This window comes from Pyrus communis, chromosome 17 (assembly GCF_963583255.1).
Source record: "Pyrus communis chromosome 17, drPyrComm1.1, whole genome shotgun sequence".
In the NCBI taxonomy this organism is placed as follows: Eukaryota; Viridiplantae; Streptophyta; class Magnoliopsida; order Rosales; family Rosaceae; genus Pyrus; species Pyrus communis.
In genome coordinates, this window is record NC_084819.1 from 18,691,093 (window position 1) to 18,710,887 (window position 19,795).

General features: G+C 37.2%; 5 protein-coding genes and 2 non-coding genes across 7 annotated transcripts; 4 read left to right on the forward strand and 3 right to left on the reverse strand.

The window, feature by feature from the left end:
- Positions 1-2,589: 2,589 nt before the first annotated feature.
- LOC137723594 (uncharacterized) lies at positions 2,590-6,034 on the reverse strand. The gene is made up of 8 exons (XM_068462792.1): positions 5,460-6,034; positions 4,802-4,868; positions 4,679-4,718; positions 4,452-4,584; positions 4,239-4,310; positions 4,054-4,134; positions 3,652-3,713; positions 2,590-3,563 (listed from the first exon to the last, which is right to left on the reverse strand). Exons 1-8 carry the CDS (start codon positions 5,754-5,756, stop codon positions 3,497-3,499), a joined length of 819 nt encoding a protein of 272 aa, XP_068318893.1. The 5' UTR covers positions 5,757-6,034; the 3' UTR covers positions 2,590-3,496.
- LOC137722154 (uncharacterized) lies at positions 2,684-3,202 on the forward strand. The gene has a single exon (XM_068461127.1). It carries the CDS (start codon positions 2,684-2,686, stop codon positions 3,200-3,202), a length of 519 nt encoding a protein of 172 aa, XP_068317228.1.
- Positions 6,035-6,741: 707 nt separating the features above from the next.
- Positions 6,742-8,938, forward strand: LOC137723765 (F-box protein PP2-B15-like). The gene is made up of 3 exons (XM_068462955.1): positions 6,742-7,056; positions 7,654-7,772; positions 8,271-8,938. The coding sequence occupies exons 1-3, from the start codon at positions 6,802-6,804 to the stop codon at positions 8,743-8,745; spliced, it is 849 nt and encodes a 282-aa protein (XP_068319056.1). The 5' UTR covers positions 6,742-6,801; the 3' UTR covers positions 8,746-8,938.
- Positions 8,939-9,294: 356 nt separating this feature from the next.
- Positions 9,295-9,390, reverse strand: LOC137724029 (small nucleolar RNA snoR69Y). Its single transcript, XR_011067151.1, has one exon. It is a non-coding gene; the product is annotated as a small nucleolar RNA snoR69Y (small nucleolar RNA).
- A 265-nt stretch (positions 9,391-9,655) lies between these two features.
- Positions 9,656-9,746, reverse strand: LOC137724026 (small nucleolar RNA snoR69Y). The gene has a single exon (XR_011067149.1). It is a non-coding gene; the product is annotated as a small nucleolar RNA snoR69Y (small nucleolar RNA).
- A 2,660-nt stretch (positions 9,747-12,406) lies between these two features.
- Positions 12,407-16,659, forward strand: LOC137722667 (glycine-rich domain-containing protein 1). The gene is made up of 8 exons (XM_068461720.1): positions 12,407-12,675; positions 12,761-12,878; positions 13,372-13,773; positions 14,213-14,485; positions 14,754-15,271; positions 15,404-15,528; positions 15,667-15,824; positions 15,891-16,659. Exons 1-8 carry the CDS (start codon positions 12,491-12,493, stop codon positions 16,437-16,439), a joined length of 2,328 nt encoding a protein of 775 aa, XP_068317821.1. The 5' UTR covers positions 12,407-12,490; the 3' UTR covers positions 16,440-16,659.
- Positions 16,660-16,733: 74 nt separating this feature from the next.
- Positions 16,734-18,934, forward strand: LOC137722668 (putative pectinesterase/pectinesterase inhibitor 22). The gene is made up of 2 exons (XM_068461722.1): positions 16,734-17,967; positions 18,070-18,934. The coding sequence occupies exons 1-2, from the start codon at positions 17,031-17,033 to the stop codon at positions 18,738-18,740; spliced, it is 1,608 nt and encodes a 535-aa protein (XP_068317823.1). The 5' UTR covers positions 16,734-17,030; the 3' UTR covers positions 18,741-18,934.
- The last annotated feature ends 861 nt before the right edge of the window (positions 18,935-19,795 follow it).

The following is a 19,795-nucleotide window of genomic DNA, read 5'->3' on the forward strand; positions in this document are numbered from 1 at the left end:
TGCGGCAATGGCTGCTTGCCAAATGTCCAAAATACCCTTTTAATTTTTTTTTGCTTTCATTGTAACTCTTTGAATTAAGAAGCCAAAATTCAGATTGTACTCTCTTCCATAGTTGATCGATCTGAATTCAATTAATATTTTTTTTTATCAAGAATTATTTTTAAGAGCGGGTACGGTTCAGATTGGATTGGTCAAGTTTAATTAATAATACGGTTACAAGCCAGAGATCAATAGTTTCAAAATTGTACTAAACTTCAAATTTAACATTTTGATCTAGTGATGTCAGCGATATATTAGACATGGATCTTAATTCTACCAAATTTCGGTTTAGGCCAATTTAAAAAGCTCAAAACTACAACCAAACCAACCTATTACCTTATGTTTTGGTCAGTGCGGCCAAATAGATGCGTGCCCCTAATTGTTTCCTATGAGATTCGAACTCAGAATATAATTTAAACATTAGTTAAAATGAACTCTCTCTATATAGAAGCCAATTTTCATGAAAATAACTTGAGGGCATTTTGGTAAATGCACATAGGATGTCGTTTGCGTTCATGTACTCACAGTGGCAGTTGCATACGGCATATCCCATTGGAGGATCAGAAGAGAAAGAATACTCAAATTTATGCGCTTGCCTCTGCGAATATGCCGAAAAGGGGTTAGTGGGTATCTTCCAAAACACTCACTCGTTAAGCATATGTAATTATGTTTGAGAAGGATTAATTATACTACATAATTAAGCATAAGTAAGCGTAATTACTAAAATAAGGCATGCACATTGTTGTTGGAGATTCCATTATGCCAACCACTAAAGCAACAAATTAGTACTTATTTAAGTTTTTTTAGCTAAAATAATTCATGAGAGTGACAAAATTCTTCATTTTGGTTCCTGAGATTTAAAATCGATAGAAGTGGTCTTTGAGATTGTCCACCATTAATCATTTTGGTCATTTCATAAAAAATTTCCATTTTAAATAAGAGTATTTTTATCAAATCAACCCCTCCACTTGACCTAGTGGTTTTTTTTTTGTTAATTTAATTGAGATTTTTCACAAAATGACCAAAATTATTGACTGTGGGCATTCTCTACCACTTCAATCAATTTTAAATCTTAGAAACTAAAGTGAGGTTATGACAATTGCAGAGAATTTTTTTGTTTAAACAATTTTTATTTCAAAATAGAGACAACTACTAACATGCCACAATTATCCACTTTTTCTGGACCTGGAGAGTTTATGGGGAATTTCACTATACCCATATCCACAATCAAGCAGACTCATCAACTCTAAGCATTGAACCCAAAATCTTTCACATTTTTTTTGTTTATTTAAGAGTCGCAATCTGCTCCTTTACCACCAAATCACTTGTTGTGATTTTGCTGAGACTATTTTAACAAAATAAAAAATAAAAATAAAAATAAAAAATAAAACCCCTTAATGTTAATTAATGTTTCCGACCACAACTTGTCGTGCACGGCTAGATTGTGCAGTTTATGTGACAAGTAACGAAAATAAAATTGCAATTTTTGGTTCAATAATTGCGTGGCACTGATGGTTGCATAATTTGACACCTGTTTAAATTTTATTTATTTTTGGTCGATGACGCACACCGGACAATAACCAAACTCAACAAGCAAGACGAAAACAGTCATAAACGTGATAATGAGGACTCTTGTGTTTCGTTAGAGGTAGCAAGTCTGATTTTATTGAGAAATATTTTAGTGGTTAAGAACATAGTTCGGTATACTAAATGCTATTAATAAGTGGTTGAAATTTTTTTTCAAGTATTCAATCACTTGTATTATGACACTTGATGTATTGAGCTGTGTTACCGCCATACTAAAAAAATCAAGAGATATAGTCGACCCTTGTGAAAACTCCTTAGAGCATCTCCAAAGGAGATGCCAAAATGTACACATCAGTTATAACAGTAAAAAAAGACCACACTAATATTCTCCAACCGAGGTGCCAAATCCTATGTGGCGATAACATAGATTGGCAGCAAAAGAGGTTGCTGTCAAATTTGACAGTAGCTTCAAATGTTTGTTTATTAATTATTAAATGCATTTGATTAATTTTTAATTATTTTAATTAGTTATTATAATTAATGTTGAGTTGACCGATGCAATTATCATACTTTTTTCTTCTTTTCGATCAAGGAAGGTGAATAAATTACTGATTAAACTTTAAATGTCCTTTATTAAATTTTAATTAGTTGAATAATTTATTTTATAAAATAATAATTTGATATGACATATCGGTTGGAGAACAAAACTTTAAAAAATGTCAAAGTGCTATATAAGCTGTCAAAATTTAAATTCTCTTTGTGTAGAGGCTCAAAAAAAAAAAAATCCAGTTGAAATATCAAATGATATATTTAAGTCCATATATCCTAAGCCCATTAGGAAGTAAGAATTCCTAAGCCCATTAGAAAGCAGGAAGGATTTCCTAAGCCCATTAAAAAGTAAGAATTCCCAAGCCCAGTAGGAAATAAGAATTCCAAAGACCAGTAGGAAGAAATCCGACGTCTTTAAATACCAAACCGGCAGCATCCCACCAACATATCTCATCAGTTTTACGCTTCTCACGAGCAAAGCTTGTACGAGAAACAGCACAGACACTCCAACTCAGTTGATCAGTTTTCTTTCCTTGTGTGAGGATCCATCTCCTCCGTCGACACCACGATGAAGAACCTCCGGCTCTCAGTTTTCAGACACGGCTTCAACTCTTCTGAAAGCAGAAAAACAGCGGAGAATGCCCTTGCTACTGCTACTGCTAGAATACGAATGCTGAAGCAAGAGAAAGCGTTGGAGGCGGAAACTAGTACTGACATTGCTCGTGACTGGGATGAACGTTTGATAAGGCTCAAAACTACAGAACAGCTTTTAGATTTGTATGTTTTGTTCGGGAGCTTCTGCAAATCGGTTCTGGACAACCTGTCGATCATGGAAGAACAAAAGAAGTGTCCGGCTGAAGTGAAAGAAGCCATCACTAGCTTGATATTTGCAGCTCCGACGTGCTCTAAAGATATTCCGGAACTGATGACACTCCAGAAGATTTTCGAGAAGAAATATGGGGAAAAATTTGTATCTGAGGAAACTAACCTGCAAAGTCCCGATTGCGCTGTGAATCTGGCGATGGTTATGAAGCTCAGATACTACTACAAGGAAGCGTCGCAAACTCAGGGAAAATGTTTAGATTGATCAGCTGTCATGAACCATGTAAAATGTGTTTCCTTTTTGTTCATGTAAAACTCTTTCAAGTTCGTCGCTCTAAGTAGTATGTAATATCCGATTGAATCGTTACTTTACTTATAGGTTCCTTAGACTTGTCTGTTCTTATGCTGAAAATCATCCCTTTTTGAAGTAAAATCATCGAAACAATTACACAAAGAACAAGTAATTTCTTCTAGGAAAAGCACACATCCATATTAAGATTGTCGCTGCACACGATAAACCAACTTGCGTGGAAGATTGACAGAGCTTCAGCCAAATGCTTCAACTGGTCGTCCAATTTCGACAAAGACAGTGAACTTTGGCAAGAGAAGCCATGTAATCGTCGGACCTAATATGAAATCAAATTTCTGTTTTTTAACGGATACTTTAACTGTTTTTATTAAGAAATGAGTTTTGATTGAAGAACTAAATCTAACCTTTGTCCATAAGGAGACTGGCATGCAGCAACAATATGGAGTTTGGCCCCGTCGGCTTTCTTCTGCACGGGTTAAGATAGCTAGTTAGCAATCACTGATAATTTCTCAGCACCATTGTAGCGTAACATAAGAGATAGTATAGCTAAAAACAATTAATCAATGTATAGGTAACGAAAACGAAGATAACTTGGACGGTTAGTATTTTCTGCAAGTGTTTTGTTTCTATGGCTCAAGAATTTAAAAGGGATGTAAAGTTAACAACACATGATTTCTGACTACAGGATCAATGGAGAACCGTTTCCTGCCGTCTCTAGTTATTGCAGGAACACTCATATTCGGTTGACATACAACATGTGACACCAAAAGGATATCAAAAGAAAATGATCATAGTTTGAAGCAAACCTCAGATTCGTAATAAAGTCCGGCGTATAAAGAAGCGTAGAAAAAATCACTCTCACGGCCATTCAAAAACGCAGCAGCAAGCTAGGCATCAACATCAATCAGTTAATTTAGAGGAAAGTCATGAACCACACAACAAGCTCAGATAAGAAATGGTTTGATCAAAGAAGAAAGGTTTCACTCAACACCTTTTCCGGATCACCACCATCTTTAAACATGTTATAGGATTCTCGCATGACAGGTCTTGGATCTCGGCCAACCTGCATTCGATCTAATATATAGTTAGAAGAATTTATTCAACTTTCCGCTCAGTACAACGGAGTAAATAGCACTTCAAATAACGTCTGCCAGTCTATAGTGTGAAGCTTAAAGCCTAATTTAACTTTGTAGCATTGACTTGCCTCAAGAAATCGTTCCCTTGCTTCGTTAACTCCATACAACTGAGCTTCACAGAGAAAGCACCAAATGGACTCCTCTGTATCATTTGGATTCTGCGCAACATCTAACCGAAACTGCTCTGCCCCATCTTCAAACCTGTGTGGAATATATACCCGGTTTAATCCTTGACATGAATCTCAACCAATCAGTTGGTAACAAAACAAAAGCATATGGAAACAAGAAGTAGTACCTATCAAGATAGTAAAGTGAAAGCCCCCTTTGCCAAAGATCTGATCAGAACAACAGGAAACATTTACTGAAACAATTAAATATCCCCAAAACCGTGATTAGTAACTATAATCAATAGACTTACATGCCTTTTGGCGAGGATCCAACTCAATTGCCTTGTCAAATTCTGCTAGTGAACCTGAAACATCACCCTTAACAAATAACAAAGTTGAAAACTTTAATTACCAAACTATGAGAACAGGTTTCAAAAGAAAGTTAGGGTCAATTCGGAATGTTTTTGGAAGGGTAAAGTGTTTTCTGACAATCAGAAAGCCTTTCTGACTACACGTTTGAAAGAAAAACTTCAAACCTCTTCCGGGGTGATTGTCTAGTAAACACTTCCAAGTGATTTTCTACAATGCAATTCCAAGTGCTTTCCATGAAGCTATTCCAAGTTCTATCCATGAATCACTTCTATTTGATATTTTATAGCTTGTTCGGGAAATGCTTTTAAATGACTGAAAGAACTTTTAGAGAAAATAATTTTTAGTGCAAAAAGCACTTGAGTTTATAAAGCACTTCTCTAAAAGAGTTTTCAGTCATTTAAAAACACTTCTCAAACGAACCCTTTACTCATTTTTCCATAAAGCACTTGGACACTTCCAAGTGCTGATCAACAAATCACTTGAATTTTCAAAAACATGATTATAATAAAGCACTTGAAACATAAATTCTTTTGAGCAAAAGTGCTACTTACAGGTGTGGAAATCACTTGCCAAAATGTAACAAGGAGTAGAAATTACCTGCCTAAAAAGCACCATCCCGCGTCGAATCGCCGCAACGGCTTCACGGGGATTGTTGCCCCCACTAGTCAAGGCATCCCAGATGCCGGAAACCTTAGGAAGGAAGAGTCTTCTGGTGCTGAAGATTTGCGAGTTAGTAGCAGTGCGACTTCTGAATGTCAATGGCGGCGGCTGGACTCCGTGGCTGTGAACTGTTGAAGTAACAGTGCCAAAGAAGAGTGAGGAATTGTGGGTTTTGGATGAAATGGAAGGGGAAGCCATGGAAATAGGGGGTTTGAGGTTGTGGGTAATCGCCATGGAAGAAGAAAGATGCGACCTTTGATGTGTTCTCGTGAGGAATTTGAAGGTGGAAGTGGAAAATCTGGTGGTTCTTGCAGTTGTTCTGGACTTGCGGTTGGAAGGGAGAGATAAGGCGCCAAAAGCCAACCGAGCGTGATTGCTAGATGACTGTCAACGGTAAAATTTTTACTTTTTACTTTAACCGAGTGGTAACTTATTGTTTTGTATAATAACAAAAAAATTTGTATTGAGGCAACTTTTTGTTTGCATCTTCATATTCGTAAATTAAAATTAAAATACCGTCTTATTATGAGAGGCTTGTAATTCAAGTAATTAATGGTATTTATCATTGCACATAAGAATCTAAGTTCGATTTAGTCCTTCTATTACATCGATTGTATGTAGAAAAATATGTCAGATTGTCAAGAGAAAATAAAGAGCTCAAACGGTCATCTTAAAGACTAAAATTAGAATATCATCTTATTATGAGATGCTTGTAATTTAAACAATTAATAGTATTTACAACTGCACACAAAAATTTAGGTTTAATTTTATCCTTCTATTATATTGCTTGTATGAAGAAAAATGTATCATCTCAAGAAAAAAAAAAACCTACCTAAAACGTTTTACATTTCTATTGCCTTTTATAAAGAAAAGCTCAATAAGACAAAGGAGCACAGCAGAAATTTAGTAGAAACATGTTATTTGAAATCAATTGGAGAATGACTTATACGAGATGTATTAACTGCTAATGTGATACCTTAATATAATAATACAGTATCATGCACAGATTTCTCATCACAGAATATTATATTATTGAATCAAAACGTTATGTGAAGCAAATACATCCCCGCAACTTGAACATTACCTTTTATTATTCTCCTAATTTTCAGTTTCATAATGTTGTCATGATGTTGACTAGAACCAAATAGATGTTGCCTGCATGTTGTCATAATGTTGACCGGACATTCGAAAGAAAGTGTTGTCACATTAACGATATCACCGTCGATTAGGAGTATAAATTACGTGCCTCCCTCCAGGCAATGTCACACCAATTTCAGAGATGAACTTCGATCACTTGCCTGAAGACTGCTGCGCGCACATTTTATCGTTCACGTCTCCGGGCGACGCATGTCGTTCCTCGTTAGTTTCATCGTCTTTTCAGGCCACGGCGGATGCCGATAGTGTGTGGCGGAAATTCTTGCCATCAGACCACAAACAGATTCTATCCAGATTTGTGAGTCCCATAGCTTATTCATCTAGCAAAGATTTGTTTATGAAGTTATGCAGTCCAAACCTAATCGACGGTGGTGATAAGGTAAATTTATCGATCTGTCTTTTGGAATTTTACTTGTCTTAAAACGTAAGCATCATTGTTAAAAATTGTTAAATATAAACGTAATGTTCTTTTGTCATACAGACCAGCAATATTAGATGCTTAAACTGTTATGTGGCAATGTAACACATTCTCAAAGAAAAATTAACCTAAGAGCAAGTCCACCCGTTGTCAAACGGCAAGGGCAAGGGCTTGAAAGATGTCCTTCAATCCAAAAAAAATAAAAACCTTTAGCGGGCCAAATTGAAGAGGGCAAGTGATGGGCCATGCGAAGCATGCTCAAAAGCCTGAGCAAGTTATGCTCGACCTTGTGCCAAAATGTTGTTTTTGCATTGACAGGCGGGGAAACAAATATGAATTTTGCTGAGTCGTCAAAATTCATATTTGTTCTACCGCCGGTGGATGCACTAGCGGCTTTAAAAACAAAACTTATCTAGATTGAGAATGTCGCTGTGACAATTTATTATCTACAGTATACGTCGCTCTAGGCTTAAGGGGTGTTCTATAACTTATTTATGTACTAATGATTTGATTTTGATTGAAGTCACGTAATTACTTTCTGATTGGTGAACAACACAGATGTTCTTCATAGAGAAATCAACAGGTAAAAAGTGCTACATGTTAAGTGCAAGGGACCTTTCAATTACATGGGGCAGTCATCCACTGTACTGGACCTGGAGACCTTGTCTTGAATCAAGGTTTGCACTCTTTAATTAACCCTAATCTACTTTCAAGAAAGTACAATTTTGAGACCCTCGGTCTAAATTGCACTGTCTTATATGATTAACTTAAATTAAAATAAGTTATGGGTCCTTTCGTTTATATACCTTTATGCTTTGACGAAAATCTCATTTCATTCCGTGAAATTGTAACTGTTTAACTTTACCTTTTGTTTTTAGTTTGTGTCTTAAGTCATCCCGTTACGTCAAGTTGATCAGAAAAATTGTTAATTAACTTGGCTATTGCGGAACCAGAGTAAAAAACTTGGCATTTTCTTTGTTTTAGCTTCAGTTCTACAAGAGTCAAGTTAACGATTTTCTTGACCACCTTAATAGAATGAGATAACTTTTAAAAATATAATGAAAAGCACACGAGACAAAGTCATACAGTTACAAGTTCGGAGTACAAAAGTGAGATTTTCATCGTTGTGCATATAAACACTTACATGAGCCTGAATTCTAAAGGAGCAAATTCAGATTTGCAGAGGTGGCTGAGCTTAGAACAATTTGGTGGCTGGAAATATGTGGCACAACAAATACTCAAATGCTATCACCAAAAACTGCCTATGGGGCCTATCTTATTATAAAGATAGGCAATCGTGCTTACGGGTTAGACACTTTGCCTTCTGAGGTTTCACTTGAAGTTGGTAATTCAAAATCACAAAGTACGATTTACTTGAGCAAACGCAATGATAGTGGGAAGCAAGCCTCATCAGAATACGAACATTTTCCGAAAGCGGTAAGAGCTTCAAGGTGGAGGGTTCTAGACGAAGATCGCGGTGGCGGCCGCAGCGGCGAGCGCGGGGATGGATGGATGGAGGTTGAAATAGGAAGCTTTTACAATGGTGAGTGTGATGAGAAGGATGTAAGGATGAGCCTAAGAGAAGTGAAGGGTGTGCATCTTAAAGGTGGACTTATTGTTGAGGGAATTGAGCTTAGGCCTAAACAATAATGTCACGTGTCATCATGTGAGATGAAATTGCTTAATTTAAGAGTTTATTCTTTTTGTAAGCAATGTTCTTAAGTTCATTTTACTCTAATTTACGAGAGAGACATTGAATTCTTGCATAAAAGAACGGAAAATAAATAAGTCAAACACAACATCGACTTACATTTGCGCTATATAATTGGTAATACGTTTTAAGTTGTATACCCTAACTTGAAAGACTTTGGTTGTCACCGTAATAAAATGATACATTTGGCTTCAATATGTCATTTTTGTAGTGATGGAATATGATTCTTCTACTTTTTGTGAGTGGTTGAATTTGAGAATTAAAGTAGCATATCTCATATTTTTTAATGTTCATGTTCCAGTAATACGGTCTGATACACAATTGATTGATTTTAATCATCAACAAAAATAAGAAGAAATTAACAACCAAATACATGATATTTTATCAAAGATTTTATGATAAATAAATGAAAAACCGAAACAAAAGAACTTACAAAAATCAAGGATTTTGATTTCTAAAAATAAATAAAAAAATTAAGAAATGTTGTATTTTGGGCTCAGATAATATGTGAATCTAGATTATTCCCGGACCACAAAAGGTCTCATAATGAGCTGGGATACACACTGTTCGTCATTGCAATAATATAATAATTAAATAACTGGAAAATAAAAAAGCCAAATTACCACAAATTTTAATGATTTTAAAAACCAAGTTAATTCAAAATAAACCCTTGAAGTACTTCGAGTAAAAAATTATTTTCCACTTTTCAAATATTTTCTTTAAAATCGATTTCAGTCATTTCTATGCCTTTTTCTCAAGCGAATCCTCGATCAACACAAATAAAAACTAAACAAAAAAAATCCAAAAAATCAAAGAAATTAAAAATAAAAACTAAAATAAAGATTGATTTTCTGGGCTCAGATATATATGGATAACATTCTACTCCCTGACCACAAAAGGTCTCATAGAGCTGGGATTATCATGGATCATCATTGCAAAAAACAAATATAATTAAATCGATGAATAAATATGAAGAAATAAAACCACGGACCAGAAAATCTTTGAAATTGAAGAAGAAAATGGATGGAAGAAAACTGGTAGGTTCTGACGGAAGAGGATGAGACGGCCACAGACGAACTGGAGAGGAGAGACTAGAGAGTAGGGTTTATAGAAGATAGCAAATCATGTTTTCACTAACTTCCGGTTGTGCCCCTGGAGATTGCTTGAATTACAAATTTGTTTTGGATTTGTACAACTGGGCTCATAATTTGAAGCCCAAATTTCTCTTCCTCTTTTTAGTGTATACAACTATACATGCACCATACACCTATGAAAAGTTGTAAAAAACGCTGAGAGCTAGTCGGACAATGGGTTGGGATCTAATACTTAGACGGATTAGGCATATTTAATTAAATATATTATATTTTGTGAAAATAAATGTCTGTTTATACTTAAAATATATATGATTTCATCATAAATTACAAAAATAATGACATATATATTATGAGCTATTGGAACATAATGAAAACATGGGGAGCATAATGAAAGCATATGTGTTCCCTTAAGTATTTAACAAGTCTCTTACAATATATTGAAAAAATAAAATACAAAATGAAAATTATCTACTTTTTGTCTAAGTGAGTTGCAACCTAGGCGGGTCTGAGCGAGCTAGGCGGGTGCCTGGGCGGTCTAGGTACCTTTTCTAATTTTCAAACGCCTAGGCATTAATCAGGACGGTGGCCAACCGGCGGTAGGCGGAGATTTTTAGAACATTGCACTTACATCGTGGTCTCTAGGTCTCATATGTACTACATATAACTAGTGTTTAAAATATCGGTTTTGGTAGAAATATTAATATGCAAATTTGTGAAATATCAATAGATATATATAATATTGATATCGGTTGATTTCGAGTTTCGATGGAAATTTAAAATGAAAGTATAGATTGTGAAACATTAGTTTGGATGAAATATAAGAGTATAAGAGTTTCTCATATACGTGGTGAGGTCTAAACTTAACCTTCCATTTCCATGTCTTGCTCTGATTTTTTAGATATTTCTATAAAAATATCGACCGTAGGTCCGTATCGAAGAAATTTTACACACTGATTGACCCTTGTTCTTCTCTACAGTTTGATTTGTGACAAAAAACTGAAACTTGTTGATGTGTATGTGTGTATGTAATAATGTGACACATACAAATAGAAAATAGTTAGGAAGATAAAACAGCAAATAACTCCAAATAAAGTGACACGTACATTTGTGTTCCAACCCTCCGACTACACAAAACAGCAAGAAGACCATCAACAACTTGTCGGCTTAGTTCAAACAAAACAAGTGTGCTTAGGTTTAACTCCAAATAACGAAAACAAACTAATAAAAAATAACCTCTTAGACTAAATGAATGCATATGCGTGACAAACTAATTACATGAGCGGATATCTTTGGAATGTTTGTAATTTTTTTTGTCAGAGATAATTTTAGACTAAAATAATTACAACAAAGAATATATATCAGTCTAAGATATTATTTTGAAAAGCATAAAGTGTTCTTTCAATCTTATCACAAAATTTGAAAGAAAACTAATAAAAATAATTTAAAAATTTTAAATTTTAAAACAAAGTAAATGATAAAGCAAATAGTATCAAGATTTATTTTTTAGTATAAAAATATGATTTTTCGTTAAAATAAACAATACTATAAACTTTTCGTTAAAATTTTTAAAATTTAATCGTATTAAAAAAAGTTAAAAAAAAGTAGTTTTTTAATCAAATGTAATGATTAAAGCCAACGAATCATCCAAACCCTTATTCTACCTCTTGATCCACACACAGAAAGACAACCATCGAGCTACGCCACCTGTCACAGCCCCTCCCACTTCCACTTTCTTTTAGTTTTTGGTTTTGTTTGTTGGATGGAACAACGACCTTTCCACTTAGAATCCGGATCCACGCCGGATCCTCTTTACGAGGATTTCACGGATATGTGAATTGTATCTGTTTATTATATATCATAAGGTTAGAAATTATTTTAAATATTTTTATTTAAAATTAAATACAAATAGTACTTAACAAAAATACAACGATAATGTATAATGAACAAACACAATTCACAGATCCTCACCAAAATGATCCGGAGAGGATCCTGTTGGTTCCAGAATTCGGATCCTCTTTGTGAGGATTTCGAAGATCTGTAAATTATGTCCGTTCATTGTATATCGTGCGGTCATAAATTATTTTGAATATTTTTATTTAAAATTAAACACAAACAGTACGTGACAAAAATTGATTGCTCGATATACGATAAATAGACATGATTTTTAGATCCCAGGATCCTTACCAAAAGATCAAGGGATGATCCTTTTGGTTTCACTCCAGCAAGGATCCTCTTTGTAAGGATTTTGAGTATTCTCTAATTACATCCGTTCATCATATATCGTGCGGTCAAAAATCATTGTAATTTTTTATTTAAAATTGAATATAAACAGGACTTGACAATAACTGACCACACGATATACGATGAACGAATATGATTAGAGGATTCCCAAAATCTTTAGAAAAAAGAGGATCCAGCGTGAATCCTCTCTCTGTTCCACTTAACCATCCACTATTTTGCTCCTGTCATGTTTCTTTAAATATTCTCTCTGTTCCTGTTCCTTCTCGGACATAATTAATTCAAAAAACCAAAACTCCAGCCTCTTGGCTCTCTGATTCGCTCGCAGCTCGCTCTCCCTACCACCTACGACATGTCGTTGAGTACTGGCGGCTCCATGTCCGCGGCGAGCAGCCTCAGCGAGATATCGGATATGGAGACGCTGAAACTCGGATTGGATCTTGTATCGGCCGCCAGGCGAAATATCGGGTTCCTGAGAACGGTGGCCGAGTCTCAGTGGCTTCATCAAAAGGCAACGGCTGTTGAAGCCGTTAGAAGGTCAACTCTTGGGTCCGGGGTTTCGGTGAAGTAGTTGTGTGATCGGACGGTGGATGTTAAAGATTGTTGGGTTGGTGTTTTGCAGGTACAATGACCTCTGGATGCCGTTGGTTTCTGATCTGACGGCGGAGTCAGCGGCGGTTCCTGTGATTCATCCTCCTATAGACATTGAGTGGGTTTGGTTCTGCCACACTCTGAATCCGGTAAGCAAGCTCTGCGTTTAAAGTTTTGTTTGACTGCTGGGAAAGTTAGGATTTATTGGGCTGCTTGTGTAGAAAGCACTTTGCTCACAAGCACTTTTGTTAGAAGCTTGTCCAAATTTATATCAAGAAATCAAAGTGCTTCCTTTAAAAACAAATGATTTTCCCAGAAGGCTTTAATACGAACAAGGAATGTTTTAAGTTCTCTGTCAAACGGAGTTAGAAGAGCTTTTATCTAGTAAGTGCTTTTGTCAGAAGCTAGGTGCTTTTGTCAGAAACATGTCGAAATTATATGAAAATTGTAAGTGCTTCCCAGAAAAAGGAGCTTTCTCAAAAAGCGCTTATATGAAGGAGAAATTTTTTTCTTTTGTTCAAAAGCGCAAAGATATGCAGGATAAATTTTCAAGTTTTCTACAATCGAAGTCAAAAGCTGGTTTAGTCGTTCTAGAAGCAGGCGAAACAGACCCTTGATAATACTGTTGGGTTTTCCTGGCAGGTTTCTTACAGGCAATACTGTGAACAAAAATTCTCAAACTTGATAGGAAAAGCAACCATTTTCAACGAAGAGAACAAAGAGTATGCACTGATGAAGTGCAGAGAAATATGGATTAGAAGGTACCCAAATGAGCCGTTTGAGAACGAAGCTGATTCGGATTCAAATTCAGAAGTGAGGGTTTTGGAGGTAGCCGATGAAGAAGCAGAGCTTTTGGAGCAAGTGAAAAAGAATAGGTTTTTGTATTCCAAGTTTTTGGAGCCATACAGGTCTGAAATCGTGTATTTGATAGCAGCTAGGCAGAGGTACAAGAGGTTTTTGTTCATGGTGCAGAGGTCCTCCATTGATTTGGATTCTCCTTTGGTCCCTGCCTCTGATATTATGCTCATGTGGCTCACCCATCAGGTGCTTCATCTTTTTCAATTTTGTTTAATATCTCTCTTTATCCTACTAGTAAGTAGTCAGGTAAATTTTTTCCATCGGCATCCCGTTGCAGGAAAGTTCTTCTCGTGTGTGTGTGAAACGAGTTACATGTGACATTTTCAACGGTGCGGTTAGACACAAGTTTATAAGTAGTAAAAACAGTCTGACAACTATAATTTTTATTGAAATAACACTGTGAAAGCTCAATTGAATCCGTTTGTTATGTTAAAGTTAGGATTGAAAATCAACGCGGTGTTTTGTTGAAGTATTGGATTTGAAAGTGTTTTTCTCTAATGTGTAATGTTATCAAAGGTTTCTGAAAAACCCGAGGACTGGGCTAGTTCTGATTAGGGCCGTGGTAAAAAAAAGGTTGAATTTTTTTTGAATTGCTGCTTGTTTTGTTTATTTTTGTATGAACCAGAGTTATCCAACAGTGTATGCTGAGGATTTGAAAGGAATGGAGGGTGATTTGGGGAAGGTGGTGACCATGTGGGCTGTCGTGAAGGAAAAAGAGGTGGAAGAGACCAGGAAGCTTTGGGAGAGGACGTTTGATCAACCATATGAGAAAGCTGGTGGAGAAATAGCTTTAAAATTGGACGGGGGTGTCTCATTCAAGCCGCTTGTTTACTGGGAGGCATCTGATACAGATGTCAATACCAAATACAAGCCCATGCATCCCAGGTTCTTACTTGAGGTCAGTTTAACACTCTCTCTTCCGCCCGTTGCTCTCTTAAACCTAAGGAAAGAAATTATCACAACTAACATGAAAATAAAGAGAGTATTACTCGAAACAGCAAAATACCAAGAGTTGTATTTTTTCTGCTAATCTGCTAATGGTATTATGTGATAATGATAACTTGTTTCACCAGGGCTTAAAGTTGCGTGCTTTTTTTAAGACAAGCTATTTGATCCTGGTTAAATATTGCGTATTATACTGATGGTGCCTTGGTGCCTCAATGTAGGTCTGTGTGCTTGTCAGGCTTACGGATAAAACAAAGGTAATGCAAGAGGATACAAAGCGCAATATCCTTCGTCTTCGGATGGTGAGGTGCCACAGGGAGTTAAAGCTTGAAAAACCCATTTCTGACTTTCCGTATGCAACCTGGCAAAAAGCTTGGCACCTCTATTGTGAGTTTGGAACCAAAGGAGTCGTACTTGAGCTTCGCCGGCGAGATGGCTCCTGTTTTAAAGGGACTAGCGTGCAAGAGACTGTTACATTCCATTGGAATGACTTACTTAGAGCACCGTCTCTAACTTTGGATAAAGAATATCAACAAGTGGATATCGTTGCTTCAATAACTCCACCTGTTCAAGCACCATACCTTTTGAAATGTGTGCCAGACCGTGTCACAGATGACTCGGGGGCAATGATATCGGATGTGATTCTGAGAATGAACCAGTATCGTCCCCAAGAAGGCCGGTGGTTGTCTCGCACTGTTCTTGATCATGCAGGGAGAGAGTGTTTTGTGATCCGAATAAGGTTAAGTTCTAACTACTTATCCTTTTCCTTATGGATGGGAAGGACCAATTTTAATCTTTTGACAGTTGTGACTTTTATAGAGACATTGTACCTCTTACTTATCGAATGAAATTGGAAATGCAATAATTGTAGGATGGGAGAAGGATTTTGGAGAAGAGGAGGAGAAAAACCGTCAGCTGTGAAATGGGAGGATAGGATTATAGAGATTCGAGAAGGTTCTTGGTCTTATGTTGCTGGTTCCATTGGTAGAGCCCCTGGTATGTTTTATATAGCAATCTACATGCACTTTGTTGACTGTTTACACAGAAATCTTAGACAACTTTTTGTTAAGAATGGTGCGTTCATTGCTTTTCTTGGGATCAAATTGTAAACATTTTGACGCTGTTCTAGTACAGCGAAACTGGTAGGAACAGCAATACCCAAAGAACCGCTGGAACAATGGACAGCTGCATGGAATTTTTCAACAGGTGATGAATTGATGATACAGTGGGACTTGTCATCACCGATATCAGGTCTCAGTTTTGGTATACAGAATCAAGATGCAGAATCAACGGTACGGTGGAATCAATAGTAGATAAATTCTCATAGTTTGCTTTAAAAATTAAATCATAAATTGCAGGTTAAGCTGTTGAAAGGACGGAAAAAACAGTATCGAGTATGGAAAAAAAGGCCAGTGACCGAAGATGAAGATCATCAATATGAGGAAGAAGGTGAAGACGAAGAAGGTGGAGACGAAGAAGAGGGGTTTTTAACGCTAGTACGGTACACAGAAGATAATCCAAATGGAAGAGCAACAGCTCTCTTAAATTGGAAGCTATTGGTAGCCGAATTGCTGCCTGAAGAAGATGCAGTATTGGTGCTTCTTCTATGCATTTCGATACTAAGAAGTGTATCGGAGATGAGAAAAGAAGATCTCGGATGTTTGCTGATTAGAAGAAGACTAAAGGAAGTAAAACTTGGGACTCGAGATTGGGCTTCAGTAGTACTTCACCCTTCCTCAAGTTCTTCCATTTCTTCACCTTACCTTCAACCTTGGTACTGGAATGCAAAGGTAATTATGGCATCAGAGGGTGCAGATCATTTTACTAGGCAACCGGCTATTAGTTATTCGCCGGAGGAAGGCGGCGATAAGTTGTACAAACGAGGGATACTAGCTGAGAGACGGTGAGCCTTTTCATATACAAACTTTGGGATGATTTGTACATACACAATCGTGCATGATGCTTCACACGGTTGCATATTATTTTCGGAAACATGTGCTCCTTCCATATGACTCAAAAGTGAGGAGAAAATCTTTAATGTACCTAAGATGCCATGTTGATGGTAAAGTTAAACTACATAGCGTGTATGATTTGGTATAAATATCGTCAGGTGACATTCCAAATGCATGGAAGTTCTTCTCCAAAGCAAGACTGATTGGGAAGACAAGGGTACATCTCTCTAATATTTTAAGCGGTGTGAAAAGGATAACTTGTATGACAAGGCAACCTAACGTGTCAATCCAAAATAGCATGGAATATTAGGGCCACGCCCTACAGAAGAAAGCATGACGTAGAGCCTTAGACTTCGTTTAAAAAGCCAAAAAAAAAAAAGGAAAAAGAAAAAAAAAGAGGTTAAATATTCCTAACTCCAAGGACGAAACTTTCCTCTACAAACAAGCATTCCTACATTCGTCTCCTTTCCCACACGTATAAGTAAATATCTTCTTTTTACCATGATCCTAACAAAAATCACTTCCTTCCCTCCAACATAGCCAAACATGGCCTTGGCCAATTTTCTGCTTCTTCTACTTTCACTTTCATGTTGTTCTTATGGGGTTACTTCCTCCCATTCCATTCAATCCATGGTTACACAAACTTGCACTGATATCGACGACCGGAATTCGTGCCTTGCGAATGTGCAAGCCGAGCTCCAAAAAACGGGGCCTCAAATTCAAGATTCGGTGTCGATCATAACTGCTGCTCTTAGGCACACGCTCAATGAAACAAAAAATGCAATCCAAATGATAACAAAGTTCAACTCTTTGTCCATAAGTTACAGGGAGAGTGTAGCAATTGAGGACTGCAAGGAGCTCCTGGACTACTCCATCTCCGAGTTGGCTTGGTCTCTGGGCGAAATGATCAAAATCCGCGGTGGCGACACAAATGTTCACTACGAAGGAGACTTAAAATCTTGGCTTAGTGCTGCCCTGAGTAACCAAGATACCTGCCTTGAGGGTTTTGAAGGAACCGACCGACGCCTCGAAAGTTTCGTTAGGGGAAGTTTGAAGCAAGTGACGCAGCTCATTGGTAATGTTCTTGCCTTGTACACTCAACTATACAGCTTGCCCTCTCCTCCTGGGGATCATGGTCCCCCGATGAATAAAAGTTCGTCAGGGGATGATTTCCCGGCGTGGATGAGTGAGGATGATAAAGCGCTGGTTAAATCGAATCCAAAATCTGGTGCGAAGCATGCTGTTGTAGCAGCAGATGGGAGTGGACAGTACCGTACGATCACAGAAGCTGTTAACGAAGCTCCAAACTACAGCCCTAGCAGGTACGTTATATATGTGAAGAAGGGAATATATAAGGAAAACATCGATCTGAAGAAGAAGAAAACCAACATTATGTTCGTTGGGGATGGGATCGGACAAACTATCATCACCGGTAACCGGAATTTCATGCAAGGATGGACGACGTTTAGAACTGCAACAGTCGGTAAGTTGATGGTTTTTCACGTTCAGTGCATGCATTTTTCACACATTTTGCTAATAGTCCACGTAAATTCACACTTTCTCATGAATACCATGTTTGATACAGCGGTATCCGGGAAGGGATTCATAGCAAGAGAGATGACAATTCGCAACACCGCCGGCCCTCAGAACCACCAAGGCGTGGCGCTAAGAGTCGACTCCGACCAGTCGGCCTTCTTCCGGTGCAGCATTGAGGGTAACCAAGACACCCTCTATGCTCACTCCCTCCGGCAGTTCTACCGGGAATGCAGCATCTACGGCACCATAGACTTCATATTTGGCAACGGAGCTGCAGTCCTCCAAAACTGCAAAATCTACACAAGGGTCCCACTCTCGCTACAAAAGGTCACCATCACCGCCCAAGGTAGGAAAAACCCGCATCAGAACACCGGGTTTACGATCCAGGACAGTTTTGTTCTGGCCACCCAGCCAACTTATTTGGGCAGGCCGTGGAAGGAATATTCCAGGACTGTTTACATGAACACTTACATGAGCGGGCTGGTCCAGCCCAGAGGGTGGCTCGAGTGGTATGGGGATTTTGCTTTGAGCACCTTGTGGTATGGTGAGTATAGAAATTATGGGCCGGGTGCGGGTCTAGCGGGTCGGGTCAAATGGCCTGGTTACCATATACTCAAGGATGCCGCCGCCGCGAGCTTCTTCACCGTTGGGAGGTTTATTGACGGGACGGCGTGGTTGCCGTCGACAGGTGTCAAGTTTACAGCGGGTTTGAGTAATTAAATTAAAATATTAGTATTGATTATTATTTGGACCCTTATAATATTTGGCTCTTTTGTATCATCTCTATTGCGTACGTGATCTATAAATTACAATGCAGTGAATGTAGCCTAAAGATTAGCATTTACTAGTAAAATTGTCCGCGCTCTGCTGCAAGGAGTACGAGAAGTATGATCTTATACCATCTTATTTGTTTTGCAATTCCGATTTCTTTTTAGCATTATGTGCAAAAAAATGTAAACTTCGAGCACCAAATTATAAGATGTGGAAAAAAAATGCAAGCACATAAATTAAATTTCAAGTTAATTTTAAATTTTCATTACATTTAAATTGTAATTAAATAAAATAAATACACAGTAATCATATCACAATAAAAAAAAATCTCAAAAAAAAACCAACGCGCATTTCTAAATCTCCTGTCTTCAAATTCCAATCCAATTTCCACACGAAAAGGGATCCTTTCCATATCCCTTTCTCCTAATCCACCAAATCAGGAAATCCATGCTATTGAAATTTAATCAAACGGCTACAAACAAGGGGCCACTTTAAAAATTACAATAACTTCAGCCGTTGGATCAAATTTCAATGGCACAAATTCTCTGATTTGGTGGATTAGAAGGAAAGGATCCGGAAATGATTCATTTCCTTTCAACACAACTATTGGGAGCTTTGCAATTGTACACTCCAAGACAATATGTCCTGATTATATAATTTCTTTGCCAAATGCAGATCACGGTGTATAAACAAAAAAGAAAACATAAGAAACGGGCACGCCTCTTCAATCCTATCTTCGAATGTAGTCTTACGCGTAGATAAATTCATATAAACATGGAATATTGTGAAGTGTGTTAATAGGAGTGTCATGAGGTGCTATTAATTGCGTAGAAATCATATAAATATTGGGAACTTTGTTATGAGGAGTGTCATGATTTGCTATTAACTGCTACAATGTAAATGACAGATATGGTTGATATTTCATCGACCTAAGACAAAACCTTAATAAATTGCTCATCAAATTTACAGTATAAGTAAATGTGTAACATCACGTGACAATTCAA